Source organism: Phocoena sinus, chromosome 8, assembly GCF_008692025.1.
Source record: "Phocoena sinus isolate mPhoSin1 chromosome 8, mPhoSin1.pri, whole genome shotgun sequence".
NCBI classification, from domain to species: Eukaryota; Metazoa; Chordata; class Mammalia; order Artiodactyla; family Phocoenidae; genus Phocoena; species Phocoena sinus.
In genome coordinates this window covers 40,792,517-40,819,991 of record NC_045770.1, presented here as the reverse complement: position 1 = coordinate 40,819,991, position 27,475 = coordinate 40,792,517, and the positions used below count along the sequence as shown (strand labels likewise).

At 35.9% G+C, this 27,475-nt stretch overlaps 1 protein-coding gene across 4 annotated transcripts in view; it reads right to left on the bottom strand.

The window, feature by feature from the left end:
* Window positions 1–6,765: 6,765 nt before the first annotated feature.
* Window positions 6,766–27,475, bottom strand: part of SLC36A4 (solute carrier family 36 member 4) — a 46,146-nt gene continuing 25,436 nt past the window's right edge. For 3 of the 4 annotated variants that reach the window (XM_032639864.1, XM_032639863.1, XM_032639862.1), the window contains exons 6-8: window positions 25,349–25,518; window positions 16,765–16,934; window positions 6,767–10,819 (exon numbers count right to left, since the gene is read on the bottom strand). In XM_032639864.1, the coding sequence (XP_032495755.1) occupies window positions 10,512–10,819; window positions 16,765–16,934; window positions 25,349–25,518 (648 nt within the window). In that variant the 3' untranslated portion in view covers window positions 6,767–10,511. Of the gene's footprint in view, window positions 10,820–16,764; window positions 16,935–25,348; window positions 25,519–27,475 lie in introns of all 4 variants that reach the window. The other variant, XM_032639861.1, reaches the window with a different exon arrangement.

Sequence of the window (27,475 nt, the reverse complement as noted above, 5' to 3'; positions counted from 1 at the left end):
ATGCTACACGTGTACAATAAAGTGATTCACAAATTTTAAAGGTTATACTCTATTTATAGTTATTATAAAATATTGGCTACATTCCCCATGTTGTACAACATATTGTTGTAGCTTTTTTTTTTTTTTTTTTTTTAATTACGCGGGTCTCTCACTGTTGTGGCCTCTCCCGTTGCGGAGCACAGGCTCCGGACGCGCAGGCTCAGCAGCCATGGCTCATGGGCTCAGCCTCTCCGCGGCATGTGGGATCTTCCCGGACCGGGGCACGAACCCATGTCCCCTGCATTGGCAGGCGGACTCTCAACCACTGCGTCACCAGGGAAGCTCCACATGTGTCTTTTTGAATTCCGGTTTTCTCTGGGTATATGCCCAGTAGTGAGATTGCTGGATCATATGGTAGTTCTATTTTTAGTCCTTTAAGGAACCTCCATACTGTTCACCATAGTGGCTGTATCAATTTACATTCCCACCAACAGTGCAAGAGGGTTCCCTTTTCTCCACACCCTCTCCAGCATTTATTATTTGTAGATTTTTTGATGATGGCCATTCTGACAGGTGCAAGGTGATACCTCATAGTAGTTTTGATTTGCGTTTCTCTAATGATTAGTGATGTTGAGCATCCTTTCATGTGTTTGTTGGCAATCTGTATACCTTCTTTAGAGAAATGTCTATTTAGGTCTTCTGCCCATTTTTAAATTGGGTGGCTTGTTTTTTAAATACTGGGCTGCATGAGTTTATATATTTTGGAGATTAATCCTTTGTCCGATGATTCATTTGCAAATATTTTCTCCCATTCTGAGGGTTGTATTTTCGTCTTGTTTATCATTTCTTTTGCTATGCAAAAGCTTTCAAGTTTTATTAGGTCCAATTTGTTTGTTGGTTGGAAGATTTTTAAACACAGTTTCAATTTCATTACTTGTGATTGGTCTGTTCATATATTCTGTTTCTTCCTGGTTCAATCTTGGAAGGTTATACCTTTCTAAGAATTTGTCCATTTCTTACAGGTTGTCCATTTTAGTGGCATAGAGTTGCTTGTAGTAGTCTCTTAGGATGCTTTGTATTTCTGTGGTGTCTGTTGTCACTACTCCTTTTTTATTTCTAAGTTTATTGATTTGAGTCCTCTCCCTCTTTTTCTTGATGAGCCTGGCTAAAGGTTTATTAATTTTGTTTATCTTCTCAAAGAACCAGCTTTTAGTTTTATTGATCTTTGCTATTGTTTTCTTTGTTTCTATTTCATTTATTTCTGTTCTGATCTTTATGATTTCTTTCCTTCTACTAGCACTGGGTTTTGTTTATTCTTCTTTCTCTAGTCCTTTAAGTCTAAGGTTAGATTGTTTATTTGATATTTTTCTTGTTTCTTGAGTTAGGCTTGTATTGCTATAAACTTCCCTCTTAGAACCGCTTTTGCTGCATCCCATAGGTTTTGGATCATCGTGTTTTCATTGTCATTTGTCTCTAGGTACTTTTTGATTTCCTGTTTGAGTTCTTCAGTGATCTCTAGGTTATTTAGTAACGTATTGTTTAGCCTCCATGTGTTTGTGTTTTTTACATTTTTTTCCCCTGTAATTCATTTCTAATCTCATAGTGTTGTGGTCGGAAAAGATGCTTGATGTGATTTCAATTTTCTTAACTTTACAGAGGCTTGATTTGTGACACAAGATGTGAACTATCCTGGAGAATGTTCTGTGTTCATTTGAGAAGAAAGTGTAACCTGCGGTTTTTGGATGGAATGTCCTATAAATATCAGTTAAATCTATCTGGTCTATTGTGGCATTTAAGCCTTGTGTTTCCTTACTAATTTTCTGTCTGGATGACCTGTCCATTAGTGTAAGTGAGTTGTTAAAATTCTTCACTATTATTGTGTTACTGTCGATTTCCTCTTTTTTAGCTCTTAGTAGTTGCCTTATGTATTGAGGTGTTCCTATGTTGGGTGCATACATATTTATAATTGCTTTATCTTCTTCTTGGATTGATCCCTTGATCATTATGTAGTGTCCTTCCTTGTCTCTTATAACAGTCTTTATTTTAAAGTCTATTTTATCTGATATGAGTATTGCTTTCTTTTGATTTCCATTTGCATGGAATATCTTTTTCCATCACTTCACTTTCAGTCTGTATGTGCCCCTAGGTCTAAAGTGGGTCTCTTGTAGACAACATATATATGGATCTTGTTTTTGTATCCATTCAGTGAGCTTGTGTCTTTTGGTTGGAGCATTTAATCCATTCATGTTTAAGGTAATTATTGATATGTATGTTCCTATGACCATTTTCTTAATTGTTTTGTGTTTGTTTTTGTAGGTCCTTTTCTTCTCTTGTGTTTCCCACTTAGAGAAGTTTCTTTAGCATTTGTTGTAGAGCTGGTTTGATGATGCTGAATTCTCTTAGCTTTTGCTTGTCTGTAAAGCTTTTGATTTCTCTGTCGAATCTGAATTAGATCCTTGCCGGGTAGAGTAACCTTGGTTGTACGTTCTTCCCTTTCATCACTTCAAATATATCATGCCACTCTCTTCTGGCTTGTAGAGTTTCTGCTGAGGAATCAGCTGTTAACCTTATGGGAGTTCCTTGCATGTTATTTGTCATTTTTCCCTTGTTGTTTCAATTTTTTTTCTTTGTCTTTAAGTTTTGCCAATTTGATTGCTATGTGTCTTGGCATGTTTCTCCTTGGGTTTATCCTGCCTGGGACTCTCTGCACTTCCTGAACGTGGGTGGCTATTTCCTTTCCCATGTTAGGGAAATTTTCGACTATAATCTCTTCAAATATTTTCTCAGGTCCTTTCTCTCTCTCTTCTCCTTCTGGGACCCCTATAATGCGAATGTTGGTACGTTTAATCTTGTCCCAGAGTTCCCTTAAGCTGTCTTCATTTCTTTTTCTTTATTCTGTTCCATGGCAGTGAATTCCACCATTCTGTCTTCCAGGTCACTTATCTGTTCTTCTGCCTCAGTTATTCTGCTATTGATTCCTTCTAGTGTATTTTCCATTTCAGTTATTGTATTGTTCATCTCTGCTTGTTTGTTCTTTAATTCTTCTAGGTGTTTTTTCTTTAATTCTTCCAGGTCTTTGTTAAACATTTCTTGCATCTTCTCTACCTTTGCCTCCATTCTTTTTCTGAGGTCCTGGATCATCTTCACTATCATTATTCTGAATTCTTTTTCTGGAAGGTTGCCTATCTGCACTTCATTTAGTTGCTTTTCTGGGTTTTATCTTGTTCCTTCATCTGGTACATAGTCTTCTGCCTTTTCATTTTGTGTATCTTTCTGTGAATGTGGTTTTCCTTCCACAGCCTGAAGAATTGTAGTTCTTCTTCCTTCTGCTGTCTGCCCTCTCTGATATTCTTCTTAATTTCACTTTCCATTTTTAGGTATTTCTACAAAATGATCACCTTGGCAATCACTTTTCCCAACAGTGATAGCTTCTCATTCTTGATTTGCACTGGGGTCCCTCTCTGGCATATACTGTGATGCACTTTGACAAGAGGTAGCTTCTCAGAACAGCCAGAGAATACTCTCCTGTGTGAGAAGATTCCAAGAAACTGAATGTATGAGTCTTAGCATCAAGGATCCATTAGGCATCAAAAGTTCAGGAAAATACCCTCAGATATCAGTACTAGATATTATATTTTAGACAGATACTTTTTTAGGCAGAAATTGTCCACTTGCATTCTAAGTTAGATGTAATCTTTTGTACAATAGGCAGAAAGTGTAACATCATTTTTTTCCCTACAGAACAATCTGCTTGTATAAAACATGAAGACATAAAGGCTTGTGAAGAAGGATTTTCAATCTTTTCCTACTTATAGACTTCACATCCATTCCCAGAATTTCCTGAATGTGTTTTTAAGGCTTGACTATTTCATAGGATTTTCTATAAGAGACTCAGACTTGAGTGCTTTATAGTTCTGTAGCTGGCTAAGCTCACATACAAAGTGGGAAAAGAGTGTCATCGGCCACAGTCATTCAATAAATAGACACAGGGTTGGAGGGGCCAGTACAAAAAGCTTGACTTGGCCCTTGCACCTGAAGATTTTATTAAGTGCCAGAACTCTGGCACTTAATATGGGTTTTTTCCTTGTTATTTTTGTCATTTCATTCATTCATCCCACAAATATTTTTTGAGCTTCTCCAATGTGACTGACACTCTTCTAGGCACTGGATATTCAGTAGGGAACACAAATGAAAATTGCCTCCTTCATGGAACTTATATTCTCTAGGGGAGGACAGACAGAGAGGGAACCAAAAAATGAATATATGTAACTATACACACACACACACACACACACACACACACACACTGTATGCTTGTAGAACTCCCAATTTAATAGAGAGATGGACACAGAAAATGAATTATCACAGTGTGAAAAGTGGGTTAATGAACCCAAGGTCATTTGCTAGTGTGACGGAAGGAGTACACAACTCGTTCTGGGTGGGGGAGAGGATAGATGGGAAGGCTTCCTGGTAGAAGACATGCCTAAACTGAATCTTAACAATAACCAAGGATTAGCCAGGAAACAATGGGGGAGGGAGTAGAAGGAAGTAGTTTCAGCACGAAGACCTGATGAAGTCATGCAGATGAAAACCAGATGGTGTGTGGTGTGTTTGTGGTGCAACCGGCAATTTGGTGTAATTTGGAGGCTGAGGCAGGGAGTGAGTGAGGCCCTTGATATTTGCACAGCTGAGGTTGGGGAAGGAGAGAAGATTTAGGGCAGGGGAGTCTGTAGCACCTAGTCTGTGCCCTCGTGGAGTATTGTTAGGTACTGGAGCTACAAAAGTATGTAAGGCACTGTAGGTCCATGATCTGAAGGCGCTTGCTTCTGCACTGCCCATCTTTTGTTCACTTTCTTGTTCTACTGAAGACCTGCTCAGCCTTGACTCACACCCAGCATACCTTTCCTCTCCACTCAGTGCAGGCTGGGTGGTCAGTGTCCAGCCCTCGTCCTGTAGCCCGGATCTAGATCCAGGATGGAGGATGGGGAAGTTATTCCCTAATTCCTTGGCAAGATGAATGTATTAACTTTCATTTGAGAAGCATTCTATTATCTCGTACAGGTGGTCCTGTGCTTCATGGCACCAGGTTGACAGTGATGATCAAAGACCTTCATACCATTTAAGCCTTCAAACAAATCCGTCTCCATAGGGAAACTCTGAACCAAACCTGTTCTTCAAAAACTGATGTACATTTTCTAAGAATTCTTTCCCCTGGGGTCTGTGGACCCCTTGAAATATGAACCCCATAAACCTATATGCAAAATTTTGAGAGAATGTGCATATCTGTTAAGAACAAACACTAAACTTTTTACATTAAAAAAAAAACTAATTTTATAAGGTGGCCATATTTTTCTCCTCCAGCAAGTATTCCACAGGGTATTTCATTGCATTTATACCTGTATGTTACGTACCCAGCCCTATCCCCACTCTGTATTTTTTTGTTTCGCTGTTTTTTGTTGTTGTTTTTTTTTTGGTCTTTACGTTCCTTCCGTTGCTTGACAAGAACATGTACTACTACTACTAAAGCTTTATAAACTCCTTGTTTCTCTCTCAAAATCTTATTTTTCTCTCACAGCCTTCCTTTAACTACTCACTTAAAAACAGTAAAACCCATCTCTTTCTCCTAGCATTATGGTTCCACTTTCTGCCGATCCTCCTTTCTTGGTCCAAAAGCATATTTTTACACAGCTGCAGTTAAAAATTAATTGTATTTATTCTTTACCAAATTACTAATCTTCAATATAACATTAGTATAATTAATATGATCCCCATTGTATGCTAGGCTAAGATATCAGAATTTATGATTTCCTTATTGTTGAACATTTAGGTTGTTTTCAGTTTTTCACTATTAAACATAATGTTGCCAATGCACCTTTAGGTATAGGGTCTTTCTCTTCTGATGAACTATAGTATGTCTTTTTATTAAGTTCAAAGAGCAGAATTATTTATGTAAAAGTATAAATACCTTTATGGTCTCTGATTTGGGGTTGGCATAATGCAAGCAAAATGTATTAGTGGGACTGGTACATATCCTTGACCTTAAGAGAGTGGTAAACGACCTCATGGGTGAGGCATCTGCAGACTGCCCTCCCTGCATTCACTCTGAAGGAAGTTCTGGTCATGGTTTTGAGTACGACATTTCATTTTTAGTCAACTTCTGCTCTTAAATCCCAGAGGTGCATAATATCAGCTTCCAAGATTGAGGGTCACATGACAAGGAATTAACCGCAAAGACTTATTAAATTGTTATTATGAGAATATACTAGTGCCCTTTCCAGCTTATGACCTTTTTCAATGTCATTTAACCTTATAAAAGAAAAATTTATTTAAAAAGGTATTTGCAAGCAAAATAATATTTTATTGAAAATTCAGAAGTTACAGTACTTTAAGACATTTTTTCATATTATAAAGAAAAATAAGTTAAAAGAGAATTAACTCAAGTGCACTGATATTTAGTTTTCACTCAAACAAACATCATTTTGAAAAACCAAAATCCATAGCTTCATTTATTCACGGTATAAGCACATATTTTCCTATTTCTCATCAAGAAACCTAATGGAATAATCTTCAGAGTAATCTTTCAACACATCACCTTCCTGGATCCGATTTAAATGGAAAATTAGTATTAGTATCTAACTCCACAGACTACTGGAGTGTGTGTATGTGTATACATAAGAACTAGGTAACCTTGATATAAAATTTTAAGAATGAGAGTGATTTGTCACTTCATTTTTTCATAGGGCAATAAACAGCATTTCTTTTTTTTTTTTTTTTTTTTTTTTTTTTGCGGTACACGGGCCTCTCACTGTTGTGGCCTCTCCCGTTGCGGAGCACAGGCTCCAGACGCGCAGGCTCAGCGGCCGTGGCTCACGGGCCCAGCCGCTCCGCGGCATGTGGGATCTTCCCAGACCGGGGCACGAACCCGTGTCCCCTGCATTGGCAGGCGGACTCTCAACCACTGTGCCACCAGGGAAGCCCCTAAACAGCATTTCTAAAGCATGTTTTCTTATCCCCTAGGTCAAAACCAACCACTTTCAGAAAGGTGTTCAGCCTAGTGAGCACTAGTGGCATAAATAAGATTAATTATGGTTAATCATACTGCCGAAGTGTTAACTATTACAGTCAGCCATTTAGTATTAAGAAGTATCTTGTTATGACTTTTAGATCAAAGTCTCTCAAATTTTCTTATGAAGGGGAGCTAGTTGAGCCAAAAAGATTAAAAGACTCATTTTTTAAAAACTCATTTTATAGTATCAATGGTCTATATTTTTACCAAATTATTTTCTCAGCAGAACATATTCATTGAGCCACTGGTATCACTTACATAATTTTATTTGTTATTTCCATTAGCTCTATTATGTATCCTCTCCCTTTCAAATGAAGAAAGGAGTGGGTACATACTTTCAGTAAACAAATGCAGTACTAAGCTGCTGTACTGCCATCTCTGGCATGTCAGTCCCAGAAGATGCCACGGGGAAGCTACAGTAAGCATGTCCACAGCTGGACATGGCACTAATGTAGGACGTCAATTAATATTTGTATAGTACTTTACAGTTAGAGAGCTTTTCTGTAACTACTATGAAAACAGTGAATGAAATCACCCCACGTTAGGATATTTACAACATGCACGTTGCATAAAATGCTTACAAAAATGTTAATTGCATTACATAGGCAAAAGGCAGAAATTGTTTTAATAGAGGAGAATCCAGAGAGGACAGAATTAAAACATAATGTAGCACTTGCTAACACAGTGCTTTTTTTCATTTGGTAACACCATACAAATTTGTCTTTAACTAAGAAAAAACTAGGTCTTACTTCAGTTGTGGAGAAATCTGGCCATGGCGGGACAAGAAAATACTCTGATAAAAAATAAAAAAGGTCTGAAAGCCACTGTTTTGACAAGTTGACTCTGAAACTGGTGAAACCCTTTTGGCTGTAAGGAAACAGTGATGACTGACTTAGCTCAGAGGTCATCAGAGGTGAATAAAGCTTTCCTTTCCCCCCACCACTCCACTAGTAGAAAAGGCTCGTAGGCACCTGATTAGCTTTCAGAGAAGAGGGTGCTTTACTGTGGTGGCAGATGAAATGCTGAAGTCATTTAAGCAATAATGTAATGGACCAAAGATACTGGATACAAAATTTGACAGGTGCAATCACTCTCATTTTTCCAGGTCCCAAAGTAAAATCAACAGCTGGTTTAATCAAAATATCTTCTCCAATCATCTTAGAAAATGTTATGACTCATTAAAACTAAATTTTCAGAGGAAAAATACTGCTTGATTTTTTGCAAATAAAACACATCATTAAAAATCCTTAAGTAAGAGTGCGTTTATACATCTAAATAGTATTTCTTGTTAAGAATTAAAACTGCTCTCTCCCTTCTTAGCCCCTCTTCCTTTCTGCATTTCAACTTTTCTCTTGTATTTAAAGTACTGATAATTTAGTGAATTGAGTACTGTATGTCGAGTCAGCACTCATTGCTTAAGGAAGCCTGGTTGATAATGTACTCAACATTTGTTCATTGAATTAAAAATTTATATATTACTATCATCAGCTATTTGAAATTTCATTAAATGTGATAAATTCCATAAGGAAAATAAACAAAGGCGAAAGTATAAAAATAAAATTTCACATAGACTAGAAATACTATCTGAAGACAGCTGACAAAAACCAAATAGTGCTTTCTATTAAATAATAGTTTTCAAGTCATATTATACCAAGTTATACGTTAAAAAACACCTAATTTACTCTTAGATTCAAGATTATATAACATTAGTTTCAATGACAATTACTTTGCCTATAACTTCTTCCACATTCTCCCGTGACTAAAGGTTCAACATAACAGATTTGACATAAAAGTGTCACAATTATTGGTGATTCTCAATGCAAATGTTTTTTAAAAAGTTTTGATTCTTAAGAATTTGTACCAAAATAAAGCTTCTGATATATCTTTGGATTATACTTGATGACTCAATGATGTAAGCAAAAAAATACTTGAGCTAACATTTACATATAAAAATATAGAATATATACACTACTGTGATCTTGGTGATATCTTACAGTATTACAAATTAGAGTATCACCAACCTGACTAAAAAGTTCGATGAGTTTTAAAGTATGAATTAAAAAAAAAAATCAAGATTCTTAGTTTTAAACTTAACCATTTTCATACTCCATGCCCACTGAGATTCTTTGTTTTGGTTAATAACTGGGCTTGAAGAATATGGAGGAATAAAAGGTATTTCTCTGGAAGAAGCCTGGAGTGTCTCAGTATCTAGCAGAGAGTTTATTATTGTCTTGATTTTTTCCTAGGCCTGAATCTTTCTCTTATTCTGCCCATTCAGATCAGTGGAAGGCTATGATAAGGAAAGCCATGAGGCCGAAAAGTCCTGTATTGTGTCAGATCTCTATTTTTTGCCATTAGGAAAGATAGTGCCTACAAACCTAGAAAGAAAGAAACAATAAGGAGAGCTGAATCCACACACAGGACAGCTGGGCACCTTCTACCATCCAGCAGTTAAACCAGCAAGGCATTTCTATTCTGTTTAAAAACCATTGCTTCTTTCCCATGTTGAGGCTTGCATGGCCATAGTGCAGGCTTTTTAGAGTTCCCTGACTTTCTGCTCAGGTCACATATACTTGTCAAAGGTCATGACTTACAAAATACTGAAATATAATTAAACAGACTTAATACTAAAGTCAAACAACATAATTGATTCTTTTTCTAGGATGTGAAGTGAAAGATAAAAAATCCTGGACTGGGAATCAAAAGATCAGGTTCTCTTCATCTCAAGGCTGAGTGGTCTTGATCAAGTTACTTAACCATCCTGGCTATTCATTTCCTCAGGTAAAAAAAAACAAGGGAATATGTATTGGATAACTTTTAAAGTGTCTCAAATTTGGTTGAAACACTAAGTCAGAATCTTGCACGGTGCCTTTTGGTTTTCAATATGAAGATCAGCTACCATTAAAGAATAGTGTAAAAAGAATTCTGGTTTGGGGGATTTTCTGATTCTTACATTATGGCTAATGAGAGTTTTCTAAACTTCCACAGGGAAAACATAAGTATTTGGCTCTCTAATAAAAACATAATGGAGATATTTCTACATTATATACAAAGTATACTTTAAAATTCATTGGGATGGTCAGATTTTACTCACCTATACTTCTTTTATTCTCTTATTGTTGAAACCCTGTTCTCTCCTCAACTGGGTGGCAATAGAGTAGCATGGAGGTAAAAGAGAGAATCCTGGTTAAAGTATTTGATTGAGAGAAGAATAACAAGCATTTTCATTCTTTAATTTTTTTAACATTTTAATTTTTTCAATTTTCAGAACTAAAATTTTTGAAATTGCTGCTAATACATAAAACCACAAATCTGTCGTAGTTTATCAGTATTGGTAAAGAATTATAATTTATTGCCAAAATATCAATGTTGTGCCGAAAGAAAACGGTTTTTAAGTGTATGGCAATGTGTTCCAATGTTCTTATTTTCATCATTTTCAGACTTGAGACTCATAATTATGCTTTTACTATTTCAAACCAGATGTAATGCATGTCGAATTCAAATTTAAAGAGGAACTTTGTGGAGTGCCAGCGGAAACTTTGACAGTAGGATAAATAATTTCTTCAACAGTCACATATGCACCTAACAAGAAACCAACAACTCCAGTGAACGCGATAGAAATATTTTTCAGGATCATCCATATACTGTAGTGCTCCTTAGAAAATGTAAGAATTTCAACCAGAGGCGGTAGGATCAAGGCCAATGTGCTGCTGCTCACAGCTCCAACGAAGGAAATCACAATGTCTAAACGAGGAATCAGAATCGCTCCAGCACCTAGAAAATTGAAAATACAAATTTTTTTATGTAAATATTTAATACTTATATGAATACTAACTGTGGATACATTCACTACATTAAAATTAACTGATGCAAGTAGGCACTACTAAACTATTGCTTGTGGGAGAATCTGTCACATTCTGTTCTGAGCTAAAAAAAGAAAACAAAGAAACCAAAACAGTGAGTGATATTTCTCGGACTTTGACTTATCAACAGAGTTTCTTACATAAACGACTTTTAATTTTTGCTATGAAGTTCTGGGTGAAGAATGTATTTTCATTACTCTGCCATATAGCTCATTGTATAAAGCACAAAACCTGGGGTGGTGTGATATAAATAAATCATTAAATAAATGAGAGAGAAGAGATAGCTATTCCTTACATTAGAATTCCAATTAACCAAAATAGAAGAAACAATGGAAATAGAAAATCATTATTAAGCAAACACCACGGTAATAACTGTTGCAGGAAAAGTCGCTGAAGGATGCTAAAATTAGTGGGCAAAAACTGTATGAGAACAGGATATCTCTCTACAAGATATTTATCAACTATAAAGGGAAAAAGAGTACCTTTACAGTGGAGACATCTGACAGACACCACCTTAACCAAGTGATCAACGTTAACATCACCAGTAATAAGAAATATTGATGCCACGATGTGATGTACTGAGAAGTGCAAAGCATCACCTGTGGCACTCTTGTTAAAAACGCTTAACTTCAACCTAATCATAAGAAAGCATCACATAAATCTACACTGAAGGAAATTCTGCAAAATTACTGACACTTCAAAGACATCAAGGTAAATAAAGAAAGATTAAAAAAAGATAACTGTCAAAACTGGAGGAGACTAAGTAGACGTGACAACTAAATTCACGTGGGACCTTGGATTGGCTCCTTGATCAGAAAAAGCGTATCAGTGGGAAAACTAGCAAAATCAAAATAAGGTTGATTAGTTAACAGCAGTGTATTAATGTTAATTTCCTTAACTATACTGTGGTATGTAAGCTGATAACATTAGAGGAAATTGAGTAAAGGGCTTATGGTAATTCTACTTTCTTTTACAACTTTTCTAAGTGATTTCAAAATGAAAAGTTAAAAAAAAAATAATGTACCATTATTGTCAACAGGATTTTAGTCCAAGCTACCATCAAGTCTTCTGCAAGTTTTGATCTGGAACTTTCTTGATCTTTATCTTTATCTTACCAAATACCGACAGAAGGTTTGCAAAAATCAAGACTTATATTCAGGACTTCCCTGGTGGCTCAGTGGTTAAGAATCTGCTTGCCAATGCAGGGGACATGGGTTCCAGCCCTGGTCCGGGAAGATCCCACATGCCGCGGAGCAACTAAGCCCGTGCGCCACAACTACTGACCCTGTGCTCTAGAGCCCACGTGCCACAACTACTGAAACCCGCGTGCCACAACTTCTGAAGCCCACGTGCCTAGAGCCTGTGCTCCACAAGAGAAACCACCGCAATGAGAAGCCCGCGCACTGCAACGAAGAGTAGCCCCTACTCGCCGCAACTAGAGAAAGCCCGCGCACAGCAAGGAAGACCCAACGCAGCCAAAAATAAATAAATAAATTAAATAAGTTGTTTTGAAAAGACTCATATTCTTTCTCCAAATTGTCCTTAGATGGTTCATTGAATGATCTGTTGAGGGTTGGAGCTGCCATCAGAAATAACAGCTGAGTTTGCTCACATGAAAGCTGTGACAACTATATCACCACTGCCACCAAAGGTGACTATGTAACCACAGTTCCAGCTGTGAGGACTCTAATTATGTATGTGTTGGCTTTCTTTACTTGCCTTCAAAAGGTATCAGTTTTCTCTCTAATCTTTGTTATCCCTCTTTTATTTCTAAGTTTACCTCCTTTTGCTTTTCTTTTTTCTCTGTCTTTGTCTCTTACTGAACTTTCTGTGGTATATATACAATTTAATTCATGCTCTTTGTAATTAAGTCTTGAGTTTGCAGTCTACTGGCTTCTTTGCTTCTTAGTTTTCAGTTTATGGTTTTCTCCCCTCCCCTATTCTCTTTGTGGCCCTCGATGTTTTTCAGGAGGATGTGGGATTAATTTGGAAACACCACATTTCTTAGAACCACAATTATTTACCACTTTTTATTTAAATTATTACGAAAGCTAAAACCCTAAAAATTATTTTGAAATCATAAATATAGCTGCACACCTACAAGGCTGAAGTACAAGAAACCTTCCTAAGTAAAACAACTGAATTTGAAGTAGTTGGAACTCTAAACTAGAAATACTTTATAAAGTGGACCCCTGTTTAATGGATGCGTGCTACATCCTTTTAACATTTCTCTCAAGGGAACTATAAAGTATAACTCTCAAACAAAATTAGAACCTTTTAAAATTCATTGACTATATCCATTTTGTGGAAACATGCTTCACCTACTTATAGTAGGTGGCAGTATTTAAAAGGACAACCATACAAACATGACTACAACCTTGCCATCTGAAGAATGGAATCTATTTTTCATCATTAGTGTTTTCCGATAATCCAATATGTTACTAGTAAATCAAGTGAAATGTTGGAAAACCATTCGGAGGAACACTATAGTATTTTATAATTTACGCATTCAGACTAAAATTCCACTTATCAAACACTTTTAATTTTTTTTTTTTTTTGCGGTACATGGGCCTCTCACTGTTGTGGCCTCTCCCGTTGCGGAGCACAGGCTCCGGACGCGCAGGCTCAGTGGCCATGGCTCACGGGCCTAGCCACTGCGCAGCATGTGGGATCTTCCCAGACCGGAGCACGAACCCGTGTCCCCTGCATCGGCAGGCAGACTCTCAACCACTGCACCACCAGGGAGGCCCTATCAAACACTTTTAAATCATGAAATTTATTGATTAAAGTCATTCTTTAAATGTTATATAACCAATAGATATTTGCAAGTAAAAAATGGCTTGAAACGTTATTTGATAATGTTATTAGTCAGACAAGGAAGAGAAATATATACACTTTAGGCAAATCCAACACAGAAGAACTCAAAAATCACAAAAACAGTAAGTCAAAGGAAAGCCTGGGATAAGGATAGTTTATTCATTACAAATATTTGCTAGAGGATTACTATAAATAGGTTGCCCCATGTCATTTACAGACAGTTGTTATGAATATATCTATTAAGTACTAATTAAGCTTATCCAGTATTTCCCAAAACTATATTATAGAGAAAAAGAATGTATCCTTAAGGTACAAAGTTTCCTCTAACATGAAAAAAAAAGCCTATTTAGGTCCATTTTTTTGCATCTAAATGGTGAAAGCAGATACATCAGAAAATAAAATGCTTGATATTGTAACATCAACAACAAAACTGTGAGAAACACTCTAGCACATAAATTTTAATTACACAAAGAGTGAATGGTCCTCTCCATATACCTACTGACTCTTAAGATAGAATATTAGGGTACAGAATGGTACTTTTTCTCATCTGCAGTGACAACTAACTTAAATGAAGGATTTTAGTATGTCTTCTTAGTATTCTACAAACTACCAAAGATTTATGCTCTATGTCGTCATAGTTGACTAAAAGTAGAAAGCATACTCTCAAATCCAAGGGCTTTTCAAATTAGAAATAGTAGAAGGATCAATGAATTGGACAATAACAGAAATAAGCAGTATTTAACATATTTTGCAGGTTCAATTCAAACAGGGAATCAAAATACTCGTGTCAAATCAAGATTTAACAGCTTTTTCTACAGGTCTGCTTTTAAAATAAAAGGCATTTATTGTAGTCCAAGGTGGCCTCTGGCCAGTTTCTATCCACTCTTCTCCCTCACCTGTGCAATGCCTATCTAGCAGGTAAGTGCCTACAGGGAACATGCAGGAAGAGTCTGACCCATCCTTTCAAGCTTTTGAGTTCCACCAAGAAGATACTGTGAAACGGTGATTCAAATACTAAATGGAGACTTGGACATAACCAGTATAACCCAAGCTGATGAGCCCACTACTTTGAAGACCCATCCTGTAAACGTGGATTCAGTACTTGGAAGGGATTATGGAATGCTGAAACATGCAAACCCAGCTGAGCCTCCACTCTCATTGCTAGTGCTGCACTGCCTGCTCTACAGATATGACAAGGTCCCATCAGCTCTCCACGCATTCATCAATGAAGAGCCTGACCCAGAATCTTATCAAGTGCTTTGAAGAACAGATTCAAAACAGTCGAGTCATGAATATCACTTGGCTTTTACTTTAATTTGGAAGGATGGGCCAAAGATGTAAATGAAGCTCAGTGTCCAATGATGTGTTTCAGTGAAGTAGGACAGAATATGGCACACTTTGTGTTCTCTCTGTTCAAAGTATGCTGTAAATATAACCCTCATATATGATTAAGTAGGTTTACCTACTTTTAACTAAAAGAAAGCAGCAGCAAAGAAAAAGCTGCAATCCTCTGTGACATGAACTCAGCTCCTGAGGAAAAGCCCTGGCTTCTGGGAATAAACCCTGGTAACAGATGTGCAGTATGGTCTGTACCTCAGCAGACAGGCAGCTCAACATAACGACAGCAGCCCATGTGCAGAAACGGATGAAGTTATTAAAATTCAGTTACTAACTCTAAAAGGAGACATACTATCAGAATAGAACTGTCTTACATCTACTGATAAAAGGACTTTGACTGAAATAAGTCTTTGTATTTAGTAGTTGTCAAAATGTCAATAAAAGCAATGTATAAAAAACATTCCAAAATGTTTTAAAATAACTTTTTCCTCCTGAATGTTTCATTAGTCATCAAAGTATGGGCCTATTGACGTCATTCCTCAATGTGATTTCCCTTCTTAGTTTACTTATTTCATTTAAGTGATTACTTTGAAAAATAAGTTTTATCTAATTTTCCCAGTTTTGCTTTTTCTTTGAACACAATGTAATACACCCAGTTCTTTAAATGTAGGCATAAGCTCCACCCCAAGCTGCTCAATGTAATCGACAGAGTTGCCCAGAATTTCTAGTTCTAACGTTCTCTAACCTTAAGTGGGCCAAGATGGTTATTCACATCTTCTATAGAATTTCCAAAGCTGCTTGTTCCCCAAAATCCCCAGTAATCTGGTCCCTGGTATCATTCTAAGCAATCCCGTTAGTTCAGTGTTGCAGTCATCTTTCTATTTGAGATTATCGTAAAAGTGGTGACAATAAAACAATAATTTCTAACTACTTTGTTAATATTTTTAAATGTCTTATCTTCATTTCACAGTTGAGGAAAGCAGGACTCAAAGGTGGTTTGTAACTTACCTAAAGACACCAGCAAGTAAGTGGGAGGCCTGAGTTTGAACCGTCAGTCCAGTGTGACTGTAAAACTCATACTCTTTCCACTATCCCAAACTCAAGCTCCCTCTCCACGAGCCTCCATCCTTAATTCTACCTTGTGGAGGCATTCTACAATGTGAAACTTTAATAAGAGATTATACACACTCCTTCAAATAATAAGTAAAATAAGCCACTGAAATTATTAAAGACCAAAACAGAAAAAAACCCATTCGTATAGGTAGACATGGAGAGTTAAAATGTTAAATATACAAAAGTTAACAGATACAAAAAAGTTGAGGAAAACTAGAAAACCAGAGTAAAATGTGTATCAACAATATAAGGGGTCGTTTACGCATGTGATTTAAATATACTTATATTTCAATCACGAGTGAGGTCATTTCCAAAATAATAATTTGATTAGTTGTTTTAAGTGTGATAGGAGCTAGTTTGTGTTTTTCTTCTATAGATATAGAATAACAGAATTTTAAACCAAAATGTATCCCAGCTAGGTGAACAAAATTGTTTTAAAAATATTTTTAAAAATTTTATATATATTTTTAAAAATATAAAAAATATTTTTATATATAAAAATATATATAAAAGCTACTTTTAAGTAGCTTCATTATAAGAAATTCAACAATAAAAATCATTATGCTATAAATATGCAGTGATACTTACAAGTAATAGTAACCAAGAAGGACCTTACTGCAAATTCACAGATTTGCTTCCATTTAGCATGAAATTTGGATGTGATCACAGGGATAATTATCTCTGCTGGAACATAGAACTGAATTGAATATGTCACAAAGATGCCGAAGGAATAGAGAATTTTCACTGATTGATATAACCTGTTAAAAAATTTCAAAACTTAGTCATTCTTTTATTTTCAGCTTTATTGAGGTACGACTGACCAATACAATTACAATACATTTGAAGTCCACGAGGTGATGATTTGATATATGTAAACATTGTGAAAGAATTCCCACAACTGAGTTAATTAACAAACATATCCATCACCTCACATATTTGCCTTTTTTTTCCGTTCTGGCGATAACACTTTGATTCTGATTTGATATATGTAAACATTGTGAAAGAATTCCCACAACTGAGTTAATTAATAAACATATCCATCACCTCACATATTTGCCTTTTTTTTCCGTTCTGGCGATAACACTTTGATTCTGCTCTCTTGGCAATTTCAATTACATAACACATATCAACCACAGTCACCATGTTATACATTAGATCCTCAGACCTTATCCATCTTTTAACCGAAAATTTGTACCCTTTTACTAAACTCTCCTCTTCTTCCCCATCCACTAGCCCCTGGCAACCACCAATCTATTCTCTGTTTATTTGAGTCATTAAAAAGAAAGTTAGATTAAGACAACAACATGCATGAACCTGGCAGGCGTTATGCTAAGTGAGATAAGCCAGAGAAAGACAAATCCTGCATGGTATCACTTAGATGTCAAGATTATAAACAGTTTCCTAAACTGTCGTCAAGCAAGAAGGAATTCGGTAAGTCTCCTTCTATAATGTATTCATCATACAAGTGAAGGAGGAAGGAAGAAAGCTGAGTAGAAATAGATTTGAAGGAGGGGATATGGGGATATATGTATACATATAGCTGATTCACTTTGTTATACAGCAGAAACTAACACAACGTTGTAAAGCAATTATACTCCAATAAAGATGTTAAAAAAAAAATGAAGTCCCCAAAATACAAAGTGAAAAAGTTGTAAAAAAAAAAAAAAGAGAGAGAAATAGATTTGAAAATACTACAAACAGTGTAATTAAGGCAAGAAGGAATGCCTTAGGGCCAGCAACAATACTATGTTAATTTTAAAATGATTCAAGGTATATTTCTCAGCTTGATGCTTAAACACAAATGGTCAAGCCATTGAAATGTACAAAATAACCAAAAGATTGCTTCATATACTCTGATATGTAATTGTGGAGAATTAAACGAATATCCTTATCAGTTTATTATTACAACATTCCTTTTTTTCTAATTATATTTTAACTTACATGTTTTAAAAATATGATTACCAATATATCTAAAAATATATCATTATATTTATAAGTATAATTACTTTTCTATTTATATAAAACAAATTGTATGGGTTAAGAATCTGGTTATTATTAATACCATTCAGTAATATTAACTATATGTAATTACTATCACTTCGTGTTACACAGAGTAGAAATGGGAAATAAAATGGTTTGGGTCTTTTAGAAGCTGGTATATTTGCTAATCATCCACCAAAGAGTAATATAGAAATGAGTGTTTAAGAGAAGCGCTACAGTCTTTTAAAATCAACTCTTCCACTTTTACTTATTTTTTGTTTTAAAAACCCACTAATTTCTATGTTTGATATCTACATGTTCACGTACTATTTTTCTCTACTCAACTTTTCTATATCTTATCAACCTTTGTTCTCATTTTGGTTTTAAGCATGTATCTATGGTAATTGTCCATAGGTACTAAGTTTTAGAAATGAAGAGTTGAAAGAAGAATCTACCCAGTAAACTGTCTCTCAAAAGGATAAAAAAACTTGCTTAAAGTGATAGGAATTTGTTTTGATGATATATAAGAACATAAAACAACTTTTAAATAACATATGGTACACGTTAAAGGGTATTTTAAAACTCAGTGCCAGGGACTTCCCTGGCGGTCCAGTGGTTAACACTGCCTTCCAATGCAGCGGGTGTAGGTTTGATCCCTGGTTGGAGAACTAAGATCGCACATGCTGTGGAGTGAAGAGAGAAAGAGAGAAAGAGAGAAAGAGAGAGAGAGAGAGAGAGAGAGAGAGAGAGAGAGAGAGAGAGAGAGAGAGAGAAAGAAAAGAAAGAAAGAAAGAAAGAAAGAAAGAAAGAAAGAAAGAAAGAAAGAAAGAAAGAAAGGAAGGAAGGAAGGAAGGAAGAAAGGAAGAAAGAAAGAAAGAAAGGAAGAAAGGAAGAAAGGAAGAGAGAGAGAGAGAGGGAGAGAGGGAGGGAGGGAGGAAAGAAAGAAAGAAAGAAAAAGAAAGAAAGAAAGAAAAAAAGAAAGAAAAAGAAAGAAAACAAGTCTTAAAACAACAAAACTCAGTGCCATAGTTCTTGAAAGTTAGAGGCTATGTTTTATTCTTCTCTGTATAACCCCCCATGCACTTGGCAGGGGATAGATACTTATTAAATGTTAATTAAATTAATATTAATGATCAAAAATGGGTATGGATAGGTGATTCTTAGAAACTACGTCTAATCATTATCACAAATAAAAATACTTCAAAAATAAAATGACTCTTGCTTGAAAACAAAGTCTGTTATACTGGTAGCAAAGAAATGTAGTATCTTAGTAAAGAGCAGAAATATATTTTTTAAATAATTATTTTGCAGTCAATATACAGAATCAGATTATGGGGGAGAAAACAACTCAATAATCCAGTGAAAGCGTAAGTTTTGAAAACAGAGAATTTCAAAAATAGCAATGTTTCTATTCTTTTCCCCACATCGGCTAAGAAATCAATACCTAAACAAAATTCATAGATAAGAATATCTTAATTTTTTTAAAGCTAACCTGGGAAATAGGTGGCTGACTGATTCTCTTTCTCTCAAGGTTGAATACAGAAGCGACTCTTGGAAAGAATCTAATAAGTCACTTTCCCTCTTGGACCTTTCATGACTGTCAAGAATCTCGAGGGTTAAGATCTGTCAAGAAGTCTTTGTGAGAACTAGCTACAATCCTGTAGCATGTTCACTAGAATGTGAGCACTACGAGGGAGAGATTTTTTTATCTGTTCACTGCTGTTATCACTAGTGCCTGGGAACACTTCCTAGTACAAAAAACACATACAATAAATATCTGTTAGATGAAAAATGAATTTGATAGACGCCCTACATTTTAAATGTAATAATATTCACTGTGAGGAAGAAAATGACAGAGGAAAGGAGAGGCAGAAGCCGTTTGGGCCAGGATTCCTAGATATAGGCAACTTTAATATTGGAAGATCATGAAGAATTACTGAGGGAGAGGACAGAGGGAATGGTCCAGAATATACAAACCTTCTTTTTCCAGTTTCCCTAAGTTTACTGCTCTACTTCTTTGTTTACTGTGCCTCTTGGTGAGTCCATTCTTGCCTAAATATTTTCATCTCAGGGGACAAACTCCTCAGAGTTCAGCTCCCTGATTGTGTGGTAGGGTCAGTTAAGGTGTAGTGTAGCTTGATTACCTGCCACTATTTGTGAGTTTTACTTCCCAGAATACTCAGCGTCCTAGCTCCTATATGCTGCAAGCATGAGCTCAGACTGAAGGTTTGTTCTGTTTTGGGGGGAAAATGAAGTCCCAGTTCATATTTCCCAGAATACTCAGCATCCTAGCTCCTATATGCTGCAAGCATGAGCTCAGACTGAAGGTCTGTTCTGTTTTGGGGGGAAAATGAAGTCCCAGTTCAAAATACTAAATACATTAAAATACCTACCCCATACCTTCCCTGTTCTTATATGCTTCTTTCCTATTTTTGGTTGAATCTCCCCTATCCATTGTGTGCTTCACGAAGAATGCCACGTGTGAGGCAGCAGAAGTCACCTAACTGCTTCTCAGTGTTTGTCTATATGAAAACCTAATATCCGTGATATCTGTTAGTGGAAGTGTGTCTGCTACTTGGGTTACTTTAGTGGAAATCTTGGAAAACCTCTGCTAAAACATCATTCAACTAAGACTAGTAGTAACAAGAGAAATGCTTTTATGCCTAGAATACTATTTAACAAACGTTTACTAAGTGCCTCTTAAATGCTGAGTAATGCGCTAGATTGTGGAGATGCATCACAAACCCAGAAGATGCAGGGCTCCTGCCCTCAAGGTGCTAATGTTCTAGCTCAGAATTGTGAATTTACTTCATTATCATCTTTAAAATACACCCTTTACTTCAAAAGCTAAATGCAATATATTGAACAATAGTATTCGTAACTAGTTTTAAAAAATGATGCCTCACTAAGATTGAGGGTAATAAATAATAATAACTTGGAGCCTCTCTAATCCATACTTGCTTTATTCTGGGGCTGCTTTCTAATTCAATCTTTTCTTGTAGAAATACCCCGTATGAACTCTGAGACTTTAAGTCAATGTGGCATCAAAAGCCCTTTACAGCTTCCCATAGCTAGCAGCTATGAGTTCCCTAGGCTCTTGTGACAGTCATTGGATTTCATGCCCAGCCAACAAAGAGTACACTGTATATTCTCTAAATTGCTAGGCCTATTGCCTGAAGCACAGGTGGGTTGCGGGGAGAAGAGACTCATACATAGCATTTCAAGAAAGGAACATTAGATATAACCCCATGACTGTTCTAGTCCAAACTTCTCATTTTGGAAGATTATCACTATAACAGACAAGCATCTCCTCTCCAGTATCCCTCAGCCATGGCTAGTATTTTATTTAACTGTCCCAGCTGAAGACCATAAAGAAATAAGACTATAGGCCACAGAAGGCATATATACACAATGAGAAGGTGTTACAAGTTCTCTAAAGGAGAGTATCTTGACTTGCTTTCCTGTTTTTTCCAGATTTTTGTTTCTTAGGATACAAGGCTCTCCTCTTCAAAATAAAAAAGCAGGTGTCTAGCTAGGCTTTCTTGAATAGAAACTATGATCTGATAGTCCCTTTTTAATCAAGGCTTGCGACTAGTTCCGTTCTAACTGGGGAGCCACAGCAATTAGGGATAAGGCAAGAGGTGAGAAGGGGATGCAGAAAAAGGGAAGGATTAATTAAAGCTACTGCAGGGACAGTATAACTCGCTCAGGATTTAGTTGTGAACACCAAAAGCACTCCCTCCACAGCCTTGCCCACTGCTCCTTCACCATGTTCTTAATTCCCTGCGGACAGGAACATCTCAACTTGACATGCATGCACTCTCACATTCGCCCTTAAGACTTTCTTTAAATACTTTCGTGAGTAAGAGTAGGGACGAATTCTGAGATTGTTTCCCCACCTACATTTTATAGTTGACATTAAAAGTACTTGTCAAATTTATTTATAAATTTGTTTTCAGGATTTAGTCTAAATATTATTCCAAGTGGAGAAAAATACCATCCTATTTTCTAGACATTATATTGTCTTTGAAAGAGGAACTAAGCTACCATAATTTTTAGCCTTGATGCTCTTATATTAAGCTGTTTAAGTTTCTACTCCACATTAAACTGTTACAAAAAAAAGAAGCATATTTGAAGGAAACAAAATTACATAATCAACTATAAAATAGGTTAATGAAATAAATGCTGAACAACCGTATATCTTGTTTGTAGTCATGTCTCCAGCTTGAAACAAATGTATGACATTAAAACATGTTCCATCTTGAAATACCTTTGTAAATATGTCATAGCTAAAGTAAAACTACAACTAAAAATAAATAAATAAACACACTGCATGTATGCCTCTTGTGCAACCTGGAAACTATTCTAGGTACTTTCTCTCTGTCATAAATAGTTCCCTACATACCTTTGTTCTAACAACATTCTGGACTCCAGTGAAGGCCCAGGATTCAAATGATTACTGAATAGCAGTCAAACTCTCATTAGGAAGCCAGCCAAAATATATACTATTTATTTTATTTTATTTTTTTAATGGGAAACAATGCTGTATTTTTTCTTAACATCTTTATTGGAGTATAATTGCTTTACAATGGTGTGTTAGTTTCTGCTTTATAACAAAGTGAATCAGCTATACATATATCCCCATGTACGTATACCCCCTTGCATCTCCCTCCCACCCTCCCTATCCCACCCCTCTAGGCGGTCACAAAGCACTGTGCTGATCTCCCTGTGCTATGCGGCTGCTTCCCACTAGTTATCTATTTTACAAAATATATACTATTTAAACTTAAGGTTTCACAGACTTCTACCCAAGCAGCTAAGGGAGTGGTGTGATTTTAATTAAATCAGCATTTATTCTTTGTATTTATCAAAATGTGTGCCAACCCACACAGTTGAAAATTCTTTGCATTTATCAAAATGTGTGCCAACCCACACAGTTGAAAATTCGCATATAACTTTTGATTCCCCCCAAAATTAACTACTAATAGCCTACTGTTGACTGGAAGCCTTACTGATAACATAAACAGTCAATTAACGCATATTTTGTATGTTATATGTATAGCTACATATATTTTATAGATTTAAGACATACCTTTTAAATTTTTTTGATATTTCTAGACTATGTAGTTTCTGAGTTTTTTCAAATTGTCGCAAATCTCAACAATTTTTTCAAGGAGGTGGGTCAAAAACATCTTGCTGCAATTTATGTCAAAGAGTGTTCTACCTGTGCTTTCCTCTAAGAGTTTTATAGTGTCTGGCCTTACATTAAGGTCTTTAATCCATTTTGAGTTTATTTTTGTATATGGTGTTAGGGAGTGTTCTAATTTCGTTCTTTTACATGTAGCTGTCCAGTTTTCCCACCTCCTAGAGTAATGAAAATAAAAACAAAAAGAAAAACATAAAGAAGACAAAAAGACAACCCTCAGAATGGTAGAAAATATTTGCAAATGAAGCAACTGACAAAGGATTAATCTCCAAAATATATAATCTGCTCATGTAGCTCAATACCAAAAAAAGAGACAACCAAATCAAAAAATAGGCAGAAGACCTAAATAGACATTTCTCCACAGAAGGTATACAGATGGCCAACAAACACATGAAAAGATGCTCCACATCACTAATTATCAGAGAAATGCAAATCAAAACTACCATGAGGTATCACTTCACACTGGTCAGAATGGCCATCATCAAAAAATCTACAAACAATAAATGCTGGAGAGGGTGTGGCGTAGGGAACCCTCTTGCACTGTTGGTGGGAATATAAATTGATACAGCCACTATGGAGAACAGTACGGAGGTTCCTTAAAAAACTAAAAATAGAACTATCATATGATCCAGCAATCTCACTACTGGGCATATACTCAGAGAAAACCATAATTCAAAAAGACACATGCACCCCAATATTCACAGCAGCACTATTTACAATAGCCAGGACATGGCAGCAACCTAAATGTCCATCAACAGAGGAATGGATAAAGAAGATGTGATACATATATACAATGGAATATTACTCAGCCATAAAAAGGAATGAAATTGGGTCATTTGTAGAGACATGGATGGACCTAGAAAGTGTCATACAGAGTGAAGTTAAGTCAGAAAGAGAAAAACAAATATTGTATATTAACGCATATATATGGAATCTAGAAAAATGGTATAGATGATCTTATTTGCAAAGCAGAAATAGAGACACAGACATAGAGGACAAATGTATGGATACCAAGGGGGAAGGAGGAATGGGAGGAATTGGGAGATTGGGATTGACACATATACACTATTGATACTATGTATAAAATAGACAACTAATGAGAACATACTGCATAGCACAGGGAACTCTACTTAGTGCACTGTGGTGACCTAAATGGGAAGGAAATCCAAAACAGAGGGGATATATGTATATGTACAGCTGATTCATTTTGCTGTACAGTAGAAACTAACATAACATTGTAAAGCAACTATATTCCAATAAAAAATAATTAAAAATTTTTTTCTAATATGTTAATTGAAAAAAATCCACGTATAAGTGGACCCACGCAGTTCAAACCCATGTTGTTTGAGGGTCAACTGTACAATGTGGCTTAATTGTGTTCAGAAAGGACTTGGGCACATACAGTATTAAAGGTGACCAGTAAAACAGTGAGGGCCATGAGTGATGGGTTGTATTATTTAATCAGGAACCCAGAGTGTTGTATTTTTGACAGCAAGGATAAGTATTAAATTTTTTCAATAAGGTGAGTCTATATTAAAAGATTCATGCTTTGTATGGACACCAAGGGGGGAAAGCAGCGGAGGGAGTGGTGGTGGTGTGATGAACTGGGAGATTGGGATTGACATGTATACACTGATATGTATAAAATGGATAACTAATCAGAACCTGCTGTATAAAAAAATAAATAAAATTCGAAAAATCCAAAAAATAAAAATAAATAAAAGTCATGTTTTACTCTTATATGTTACTCAAATTTGGAATACCCTATAATTCTGAATCTTTTAAAAAATCCCACAAGAATATGTAAAATCGCAGGTGATCTCTTCTGAAGATTATGAAAAAAATTTAGATTACACAAATAAAGAAATCACAGTAAAGATTTTAAATGTTTAAATCATAAAACCAAGAATACACCTTTATCATGAAACATTGGTAAATTATACTACAAAATACACAAACTAGGTTAACAAACTCTTGTCTACCTACCACACATCTTGGGGAAGATTTAAAGTTATGCTGCCTCTGATTTCATCATGGAAACACATATATCCTAAGGTAGCTAATGTTACATACAGAGTTGTAACAATTCCCATGCCAATATTCAATGCTTGGGTGAAGCGTTTTGATTCTTTCATTTGGTTTTCCAGTGGAAGGACCTAAGAAGAGAATGCAAATAATTTAAAACAATCTAATATCCCGTCTTATATGTACACACAAATTAATCTTTCTATAGTTTATATGCAAACATAATTGTTGATGTATTTTTCTACGTGTTATATATTTTTTCACACTACAGATTTTTTTATTCTTAAAATAAAAAGATTTGAAATCAGCTCTTAGTAGGCAAAACTATCTGTCAGGTTTTTTAAAATAAACTTCTTACTCTGGAATAATTTTAGATTTACAGAAAAGATGCAGAGATAAACAGAAGACTCCCATATATTCCTGACCAGTTTCCGCTATTGTTAACATTTCACACTACCTAAGTACCTGTGTTACAACTAAGAACCAATATTGGTACATTACTATTAAACTCCAAACTTTATTTGCATTTCACTAGTTTTCCCACTAACATCCTTTTTCTGCTCCAGGGTCCCATCCAGGACAGCACATTGCATTTTGCTGTCCTGTCTCCTTAATCTCCTCTGGTCTGTGGCAGTTTCTCAGTCCTTCCTTATTATACATTACCTTGACAGGTTTGAGGAGCATTGGTTAGGTATTTGGTACACTGTCGCTCTATTTGGGTTTGTCTGATGTTTTCTTCATGACTAGACTGGGAAAATAGGTTTCAGAAAAGGATACCACAGAGGTGCAGTGCCCTTCTCATCACCCATGCTATCAACGTGATTTATCACTGGTGAAGTTAATTTTGATCACTTGGGCAAGACAGTGTTTGCCAGGTTTCTCTGCCTGTAGAGATTTTTCCTCCTGCCTCATCATACTCTATTCATTGGAAGTAAGTCACTACAGATAGAGGGGATAAAATTAGAGCTCCTGGAGGGGGGGTATCTACATAAGTTATTTGAAAATCTGCCCTATGTATTTATTTATTTAATCATTTATTTGTATAAGTATGGATTCATGTATATTTGTTTTATACTCTGAGTATGAATCCCAAACACTATTATTTATTTTGTTGCTCATATCGTTCCATCTTTGGTCATCGTGAATTCTATCAGGTTGGGTCCTGTGTCCCTTTGACATGCATCCATTCTTTTGATTTTTGAGCACTTCCATACTTTCTGGCACTACAAGATGCTCCAGGCCCATACTGAATTTCCTTGCTTCAGCCCTATGATCAGCTATTTCTCCAAAGAACTTTGGTTCCTTTGTTGGAGAACTGTATTTAGAACTCAAGATCTGGGCGCTGAGTGTGCTCATTGCTACTGGGTGCCACTGCTTCCAGTTCTCTCAGCAGACAGAGTTAGGAAATATATGTATGTACACTAACCCATGTATATACATGTCTATAACTGTTCCTATATCTACCCATCTGTATCTAATGTCCATCAATTTAATAAGATGAATATTTTCATTATGGGGAAAAAAAAACCTTTAAAGGAAAAAAGGCTAACTGAAAGGTTAATTATTTAGGCAAATATTTGGAGATTTTGGCCATACAATTTGACCATGCAGTAAAACACTAAGTAATAATAATAACAAGTATTTACTGAGTGCTTACAATGTGCTAGGTATTTTTCAAAAGCTTTGCATGTAATACATCACATCGTATTTACAATAACCTCATGAGATAATAACTAATTTCATCTCCACTTTTCAGGTGCGTTAGGCAGGTCTACGTGGAAATTTTAAGTGATTAACAGAAAACAGAACAGTGAACAATTTGTATGTTCCGGAGATAATCCAGACCTGAAATAAGAAGCTAAAGTCAAGAACGGTGTCAATGCAGCTAGAAAAGGAGGAAGAGAAGGAAATGAACATTTACAGAGGCTCCCTCAAACAGCATTAAGTGTTTTATACATAATCTCCTTTATGGAGTAGATTTGGGGAAATATGAAAAGAAGACTCAACATGTCTTAATTACTGACTGGAATGGGGAAACCAGGGACACAGTGAAAAGAAATACTCCAACATTTCAAGCTGGAGTGACTG